This window comes from Peromyscus californicus, unplaced genomic scaffold, assembly GCF_007827085.1.
Source record: "Peromyscus californicus insignis strain IS unplaced genomic scaffold, ASM782708v3 Scaffold_4__1_contigs__length_199733344, whole genome shotgun sequence".
NCBI lineage: Eukaryota > Metazoa > Chordata > Mammalia > Rodentia > Cricetidae > Peromyscus > Peromyscus californicus.
The window spans coordinates 170,184,614-170,193,749 of record NW_026294562.1 but is presented as its reverse complement, the minus strand read 5'-3'; the positions used below and the strand labels follow the sequence as shown (position 1 = coordinate 170,193,749).

The window sequence follows — 9,136 nt, the reverse complement described above, 5'->3', positions numbered from 1 at the left end:
ACCTCCCCCCCCTCCTCTTTGCTGGGGACGGAACCCCAAGCTTGTGCACCACGGCAGGCAAATGCCTGGCCCCCCAGTCTCCCTCCTTCCCCGTCTTTCAGCGTCACGTGATTCACAGGCCTCTAGCTCCAAGCCTGTCCGTTCTCTGTGCCCAGCGCTTCTGATCTCCCAGGTCCATTCCCTTTCACCTGCTCTTTCCGGGAGCCCTCGACCCCCCTCCGCCCCCTTCCCCCTGAAGCGGTCCTTGTCTCAGCCCATCTGCTGGCTCACGCCTCTCTGCTTTCTCTTAGCTTGTTTGGAGGCAAAGTCTCACAGGGTCCAGGCTGGCCTCAAACTTGCTAAGTGACCAAGGATGCCTTTGAGTTCCCGATCCCCCTGCCTCCTCCTCTCAAGTGCTGGGGTCACAGGCAGGCGCTACCACAAACAACTCTGCTTTCATTTCCCTCTCTGTAACCTGGATGCGGCTTCGCGGGGTAACAAGGAGACAGAGGAGACCATGAGAAAGGCACGGTAGACGCGCGAGGTCCCTGAGCTAAGACTGACGGGTGGGGGGGGTAGGAGGAAGGCAAGGTTCAGTGCCCTGTCTGGTGGCCTCCATCCAGAGCCGCTGTGGTCTGCGGGTGGTACACCTCGAAGCAGGCGCTGAGCTCTGTTTACGGGGTGGGTGTAAGCTAGCTGAAGCACAGCCTCATGCGTCATCCGCCTGCCTCCTTTGAGACCAGGACCACTCACGGGGCTTTGGCACACTAATTAGGTGAGATTTGCAAACTCCAGCGATCCTCTGTCTTCGTGTCTGCAGCGTTAGGGTTACCAGTGCCCCCCACCACACCCGGTGTTGTGTACACGGGTTCTGAGGATTGAACTCGGGTCCTTGTGCTTGCAAGGTAATCACTTTACAGGCTGAGCTCTTCTCCCTCTGCGTCCACCTTCCCATTGCCTAGTGTGCGTGGTGTGTGTGGGGTGTGTGTGTGTATATGTGTGGTGTGTATGGGGTGTGTGGGGGGGGTGTGTAGTGTGTGGGGTGTGTGTGGGGGGTGTGTGTATGTGTGTGTGTATGGTGGGGTGTGTGGGTGTGTGTGTGTGGTGTGTGTGTGGGGTGTGTGTGTGGGGGTGTGTATATGTGTGGAGTGTGTGTGTGTGTGGGTGTGTGTGTGTGTATGTGTGTGTGGGGGTGTATGTGTGGTGGTGTGTGTGTGGTGTGTGTGTGGGGTGTGTATGTGTGTGTGTATGGTGGGGTGTGGGGGGGGTATGTGTGAGTGTATGTGTGATGTGGGTGTGTGTGTGTGGTGTGTGTGTGTGGGGTGTGTATATGTGTGGAGTGTGTGTGTGGGTGTGTGTATGTGTGGGGTGTGTGTGGGGTGTATATGTGTGGTGTGTGTGTGTGTGGTATGTGTGTATGGGGTGTGTATATGTGTGGAGTGTGTGTGGGGGGTGTGTATGTGTGGGGTGTGTGTGTGGTGTGTGTGTGTGGGGTGTGTATATGTGTGGAGTGTGTGTGGGGTGTGTGTATGTGTGTGGGTGTGTGTGTGGTGTGTGTGTGTGGGGTGTGTATATGTGTGGAGTATGTGTGGGGTGTGTGTATGTGTGGGGTGTGTGTGTGGGGTGTATATGTGTGGTGTGTGTGTGTGGTGTGTGTGTATGGGGTGTGTATATGTGTGGAGTGTGTGTGGGGTGTGTGTATGTGTGGGGTGTGTGGGGTGGGTGTGTGGGGTGTGTGTATATGTGCGGGTGTGTGTGTGTGTGTTTTGAGACAAGGTCTCAAGTAGCCCAGATTGGGCTCCAACTCACTATGTAGGGAGGCTGCCCTGAACATGGGATCTGTTGCCCCAGCGCTGGGATCGCAGGCATGAGCCACCATGGAAGGCAGGCCCTTCCCTGTCATTGCCCACTTCCTCCTGTCCCAGCCAGTGCTAGCCAAGCGTAATACCCACTCCCACCCCAGTCCACACGTGGCGTGAGAGGTGCATACACTGAGTGGATGATGACAGGCTGGCGAGCAGCCCGCTGAAGAGTTCCCTGGAGTGATGAGCAAGGCCAGAGCCTCAGATGTCCATGTTATACATTTAGGACTTTGTCCTGGGGGTGATGGAGACCACAGAGAGTTTCTCTTTTTGATTGGGGGTGCTTGTTATATATATATATTATATATATATATATATAATATATATATATTATATATATATATTCATTTATTATAGGGTTTCATGAATCCCAGGCTGGCCTCAAAACTTGCTTTGTAGCCAAGGATGGCCTTGACCTTTGACCCTTCTGCTTCCAACTACCGAGTGCTGCTTTACTGGCCATGTGCCACATGCTGGGTGTATCTGACGCTAAGGGTGAGACACAGGGTCTCATCATGTCAGCCTAACCCTCTGTCCACTGCGCCACGTCCTCATCCCACAGGGGGCTCTGAATAAGTAAGTCTGTTAGAAAAGATCCCTCTGGAGGGCCGGAGGTGGCCCCATACGGTGGCTCTAGGGGCATCTGGGGCGGGAGCCCCCCCCCCCGCTCCCTGGGGTCCTGCCTGCTGATGTCATCATCTCATTATTGCATGGTGCCCAGCCGACCAATGGACTGAGGCTCACTGTTACAATGGGCCCTAGCAACAGGTTGTGAGCTTGGGCTGTGAGGAGACCCCACCAGCGGGGAGCGTGTGAGGGGAAAGGGAGAGCCTGCGGGTCAGGTGAGTCCCTGAGGGGCCGGGCTCTCCAGCTGGGCCCTGCGGGTCAGTGCACAGAAACCCGGGTTTCCAAAAGTCCCCACCTGAACCCTATCACCACTGCTCTGCCTTTGGCTTCTGGGACCTGTCCCAGGTCACACTGAGGTAGGTTATGGAGCGGGCCTGGGAAGGGATGGATAAAGCCGAGGAAGGAGGGCCAGCCGGTGGGGAGGGGTCAGCAGGAGGAGGTGGGGGACACAGGAGGGCCAAAGGGAAGGAGGATGTGGCAGAGGAGGAGAGGGGTAAAGGAGCCCATGGATCTGGACTAGGGTCCTGACTGTGCCTCGGAGCCTACGGCGATATCTGAGATATCCCTTGGGTTATCTGAGTCCAGGTGCCTCTCCCTGCCAGACCAAGTGGGCTCCTGATTGCAAGGGTGTCAAGAGATTTCACTATTTATTTGGAGGGTTGTGTGTGTGTGTGCGTGTGTGTGTGTGTGTGTGTGTGTGTGTGTGTGTGTGTGTGTGTGTGTAGAGAGGGGGATTGCTTTTTTTTGTTTGAGGCAGAACCTCAGTCTGTAGCCCAGGCTTGCCTTGAAATCATGGTCATTTCCCTGACTTGGCCTCCTAGGTTAAGTTAGGATGACAGGCGTGTGCCACCACATCTGGGTGAGCGACTGGATTTCCGAGGTCGTGGGCCACATGGTTCATGAGTGAGAAGAGGGAGAGCTGGAAGGTCAGGGTGACAGTGAGGCGGTGTGGGGAGACACCGTCAGCAGGCATCAGGAGACCTGAGGAGACAGGGAGCGGGCCTGGCAAGGGTGCCATGGCCAGGGTGGGGGAGCGGGTGAAGGGGAGCTTACAGGCTGAATGAGAAGCGTCTTCGCTGTTGACTGGGCGTGGCATAGTGACAGAGGTAGGATTAAGAGGCCTTTCAGGGTGGCTCAGAGCAGGCACTCAGGGCTCAGGAGGACAGAGGCCCAAAGTCACAAGCCTAGCCAGGCCTGGGGGGGCAGGTGGAACTCTCACAGTCCCAGTGCTTGGGAGGCTAAAGTGAGAGAGTTGCTGTGAGTTAGAGGCTAGCCTGGGCTACACAGCCAGACCTTGTCTTTAAAAAAGGAAGTCCACAGATATTAATCACAACACTGGCCGCTAATAGCAATGCCTGCTGTGTGCCCGGCATTGTTTCATTGACCTCGTCGCTCACTGGAGTCTCCCGCTCTCGGGAGACATTCTGTTGTGAGGATGGTCACAGCCACCTCTCACAGACCCGAGTGAGGCAGTCCTGGGCCAGTTTGTGGCAGAAGGGACCCTGTTTACCTCACACTGGCTCCTGGTGACCACAGCGGTTGAGAAGCAGTGGCTCTCCGGCTTGGCCAGAGCCACAGTCCAGGTCCTGCTACCCAGTGTGGGAGGCCTGGCCTCAGTGAGACTGCGCAGCTCTGGCTCGAATATTTGAAAGCATCAGCTAGGCATCGTCGCTCACCGCCTGTAATGCCAGCACTCAGGAGAAATCACTGTGATTCCAGGACAGCCTGGGCTACACAGTGAGTTGTGGGCCAGCCTGAGTTACATAGTGAGACCCTGTCTCAACCCAGATACTGGAAGGCATCCTCAGGTTTTGGTCTCAGCAGGCCATCCAGCCTCACTCTGGGCACAGGGAACATATCCCTCACAAAGTGTGTTCTTCCTGGGTCACTCAGAGACCCCTGACAGTGTCTCGGTAGGCCGTGTGACGATTCTGCCCATTAACTATAGAGGCAAACAGGCACAGAGTGATGTCAATTTTGTCCCAGGTCACACAGCAAGTCAGTGGCCCAGGTGGAAAGTGAACCTGGGCCTTTGACGTGTCAGAGTCCTTTAACTCTTGCCAAATGGATCTGGGGTCTTGTTTTGAGGCAGGGTTACATGTAGCCCTGGCTAGCCTTGAACTCTCCCCATGTAGATGAGGATGCCCTTCAAATTGATCCTCCTACCTCCAGTTCCCAAGTGCCGGGAATACAGGTGTGAGTGACCACACTGGGCTTGTTATTATGGTTGTTTTTGAGACAGAGTCTCACTATGAAGCCTTGGTTGGCCTGGAAAACTCTTATGTAGATCAGGCTGGCCTCGAACTCATATAGATCTGTCGGCTCCAGCCTCCCAGTATTAGAACTCAAAGTGTGTGTCACCACATCTGGGCATTGTTGTTTTGAGACAGACTGTGTATCCCAAGCTATCCTGGAACTCATGGTGATCCTCCTGCCTCAAGCACTACAGTGCTGGATTACAGGTGAGAGCCAGGGTACCTCAACTCTTGAGGAAGGGAGAGCTGGTGGTAGTCTAAAGAATCTCCTTTCGCCTCCTCCACATCTGTCCGAGCGCATGATGTTTGAACGTCCCCCATCTCCCCTGCAGACGCTGAGGAGTCACACATCCCGTCACTGTCCCCCATCTTCCTGTCCAGCTCTGAGCCATGGCAACTTCCAGGATGCCCTCCGTGCCTGAGGAGGAGACCACCATCCTCATGGCCAAGGAAGAGCTGGAGGCCCTGCGCTCGGCCTTTGAGTCTGGCGACATCCCCCAGGCCGCCTCTCGCCTCCGGGAGCTGCTGGCCAACACGGAGAGCACCCGGCTGGAGGTGGGCGTCACGGGTGAGTCCGGAGCCGGCAAGTCCTCCCTCATCAACGCCCTGCGTGGCCTGGGGGCCGAGGATCCCGGCGCAGCTCTCACCGGGGTCGTGGAGACCACCGTGCAGCCTTCGCCTTACCCGCACCCACAGTTTCCCGACGTGACCCTGTGGGACCTGCCGGGGGCCGGTTCTCCAGGCTGCTCAGCAGACAAGTACCTGAAGCAGGTGGACTTCGGCCGCTATGACTTCTTCCTGCTCGTCTCCCCGCGCCGCTGCGGCGCCGTGGAGACCCGCCTGGCTGCGGAGATCCTGCGCCAGGGCAAGAAGTTCTACTTCGTGCGCACCAAGGTGGACGAGGATCTGGCGGCCACCCGCAACCAGCGACCCTCGGGCTTCAGCGAGGCCGTGGTCCTCCAGGAGATCCGGGATCACTGCGCGGAGCGGCTGCGGGCAGCCGGTCTGAATGACCCCCGCATCTTCCTGGTGTCCAACCTGTCGCCAGCCCGCTATGACTTCCCGATGCTCGTGTCCACCTGGGAGCACGACCTGCCCGCCCACCGTCGCCACGCCGGCCTGCTGTCCCTGCCTGACATCTCGCTGGAGGCTCTGCAAAAGAAGAAGCACATGCTCCAAGAGCAGGTGCTCAAGACTGCCTTGGTGTCCGGGGTCATCCAGGCCCTGCCTGTCCCCGGACTGGCAGCCGCCTACGATGACGCCCTGCTCATCCGTTCTCTGCGCGGCTACCACCGCAGCTTCGGCCTAGACGACGACTCGCTGGCCAAGCTGGCCGAGCAGGTGGGCAAGCAGGCAGGGGACCTGCGCTCCGTCATCCGCTCCCCTCTGGCCAACGAGGTCTCCCCAGAGACTGTCCTGCGACTCTACTCGCAGTCCTCGGATGGCGCCATGCGGGTGGCCCGTGCCTTCGAGAGGGGCATCCCCGTGTTCGGCACGCTGGTGGCCGGGGGCATCAGCTTCGGCACGGTCTACACCATGCTCCAGGGCTGTCTCAATGAGATGGCTGAGGACGCCCAACGCGTCCGCATCAAGGCCCTGGAGGAAGATGAGTCCCAGGCCGCCGAGGTGAGCTTGGAGGCGGCTGGTGACATCGGTGTGGAGAAGCGGGTGGCCGGGGAGGGAACCAGCGAGGAAGCCCCGCTGTCCACCCGCAGGAAGATCGGCCTCCTCCTCAAGTACGTTCTTGACAGCTGGAAGAGGCGTGATTTGCCAGAAGACAAGTAAAGGCGCAGCCCCTCCCCCGCCCCGCCCCGCCCCGCCCCGCCCCGCCCCGCCCCGCCCCGCCCGCCTCACCTGCGAGCCAAGCCCTTAAAAACCATCATCAACCACACAGGGCTACTGTGATCAACCGGAGGGAGAGCTGCAGCTGTTGGGCATGAGGTGGATGGGTGACAAGAGTCTGCAGGGTGGGTGGGGAGCGAGTTATGGGGGCCACACAGGCCTGGATCTAGGGGTAAATACTGAATGTGGTAACACTACCCTGAGGACAGGGAGGCTGAGGGGTGGAGGGGTGCCCAGGGCTCCTCAGTAGTGTCTCGCCCTGCTGCACCCCATGAGGCCAAGGCGGGAGCTGTCAATTGCCTGGGAGGCTGTGTGTGTGTGTGTGTGTGTGTGTGTGTGTGTGTGTGTGTGTGAGAGAGAGAGAGAGAGAGAGAGTCAGAGACAGAGAGAGACAGAGACAGAGAGAGAGACAGAGACAGAGACAGAGAGAGGACCTCCTGGGGAACTCTGTATTATAATTTGATGGTGGGCATGGAACAAGGCCTTGTTCTAAGCTTTGTCCACCCCTGAGCTGCACACCCACTCCCACCCACTCCTTGAACTAAACTTTCATTCTCTTGTTCCATTCTGATAGCCCCGGAATCATACCCAAAGGCTACTTCTAAGAGTTAATAGGCACCTGGGAACTGACACAGAGTTGGGGGGGGGGGCGGGACAGGGCATCTTGGGCCTGCCCTGATAGCAGGGAACAGTGGTGGGCAAGGGTGGTAAGGAAAAGGAGGCCAGAAAACCTGGGGCTTTCGTATGTGTGGGCCATGCAATGCTCAGGGAGAGTGTGAGGAGAAAGGCGGATGGACCCCTCAGTAGCCTAGACTGAGCCTTTTAGGCTTCCGCTGTCTGGGGTATCTGTGAGTGGGAGGGTTACTGTTTTTTTCCAGTGGGCTAAATCTAGAACTTCATGCTAGACAAGTTCTCTACTCACTGCCCCAGCCCCTCACTGGGGGACTCTAGGCAGGGGCTCTACCACTGAGCCACACCCCCAGCCCCTCACTGGGGGACTCTAGGCAGGGGCTCTACCACTGAGCCACATCCCCCCAGCCCCTCACTGGGGGACTCTAGGCAGAGGCTCTACCACTGAGCCACACCCCCAGCTCCTCACTGGGGAATTCAGGGCAAGCGCTCTATAGCTGACCTACATCCCCATCTAGAATCCTGTAAGTCTCCATGATTTTGAGGTAGTGGATCTGCACAAAATACCTAAGCAAACCCACTTGAAGATTTAAGAGGATTCCTTTTGGCTCTCAGCCCATGGTGCCTGGCTTCATAGCTGTGGACCCGTGGTGAGATAGCACCTCTTGGCTCCAGCAGTACACGGCAGGTGAGGCTGCTTACCTCATGGTACCCAGGAAACAGACACACACCAACCACATGTGCATACGCAGACAGACACACACACACACACACACACACACACACACACACACACGTGCTCGCACACACACCCCAGAGGAAGAGGCCAGGAATAAGATATCAAATCACACCACCACCACCACCCCGCCAGCTACCCACTTCCTCCAAGCAGGCTCTGTGAGCTATGGTTCCCACTCCTACCCCCTACAACCATATTATGAATCCATTAACGGAGCAATCCACTGATGCCTTCAGCCCCTTCGTGACCCAGCCACATCCTAAAAGCTTCTCTCTAGTGACAAAGCCTTGCGTAGCCCATCTTGATGTTGAACTACATCTTGAAGAATCCTGCATTTCCGATTCCTTCTGCCTCCACCTCCTGAGTGATGAGATTATGGGCGTGCACCACCACAACTGGTTCATGGGTGCTGGGGATGGAGCCGGGGCTTCCTGAATGCTGGGTGAGCATCCTACCAGCTGAGCCCCCCACCTCTGAACACTGCACCGAGGACCCATGCCTTCAATACAGAGGTCTTTTTGGTGGTGCATAAGACCCAAGCCATAGCAGCATGGTTGAGCGTGGTCATTCGGCTGAAAGGCTGGAGGGCTGAAGAGGGCATGTCTCGTGTTAGGGCGCGGTGGGGGTGTGTGTATCCAATAAAAACATGGACGTGACTGGTATGTATACCACAAAGGGTGAGACTGCTCTGCTCAAGTGTCCCAGTGAGATTAGGCTCCTAGGCACTTCTCAGGGCCTCCCTCTGTGCGTGGTTCTTGGTGGTGGTCCCTCTGATGGTGGTATGCAAAAATGCTCTGGCCTGGACTCAAGTCTGAACTCCCTATTAAAGGCCACAGTGTCCAACCTACTAGAAAGCCGGGCAGTGGTGGCACACGCCTTTAATCTCAGCACTCAGGAAGCAGAGGCAGGCGGATCTCTGTGAGTTCGAGGCCAGTCTGGCCTACAGAGCAAGTTCCAGGACAGCCAGGTGTAGCTAGAGTTTTCCTGCCTGGCCCACAGTCAGGACAAATCTCTGTCACCCACCAGTCCCACAGCCGCTCAGACCCAACCAAGTAAACACAGAGACTTATATTGCTTACAAACTGTATGGCCGTGGCAGGCTTCTTGCTAACTGTTCCTATATCTTAAATTAATCCATTTCCATAAATCTATACCTTGCCATGTGACTCATGGCTTACTGGCGTCTTCACATGCTGCTTGTC

At 57.0% G+C, this 9,136-nt stretch overlaps 1 protein-coding gene across 2 annotated transcripts; it reads left to right on the top strand.

Moving 5' to 3' along the window:
• Window positions 1-254: 254 nt before the first annotated feature.
• Window positions 255-6,520, top strand: Irgc (immunity related GTPase cinema). 2 transcript variants are annotated; one of them, XM_052763008.1, is made up of 2 exons: window positions 255-754; window positions 5,056-6,520. In XM_052763008.1, exon 2 carries the CDS (start codon window positions 5,114-5,116, stop codon window positions 6,506-6,508), a length of 1,395 nt encoding a protein of 464 aa, XP_052618968.1. In that variant the 5' UTR covers window positions 255-754; window positions 5,056-5,113; the 3' UTR covers window positions 6,509-6,520. The 2 variants fall into 2 exon arrangements, with proteins under 2 accessions (XP_052618968.1, XP_052618967.1); XM_052763007.1 differs by having other exon boundaries at window positions 255-884.
• Window positions 6,521-9,136: the final 2,616 nt, after the last annotated feature.

Bases quoted from the DNA above. Each gene is read 5' to 3' on its own strand.
- Irgc (XM_052763008.1), top strand. From the start codon at position 5,114: ATGGCAACTTCCAGGATGCCCTCCGTGCCTGAGGAGGAGACCACCATC.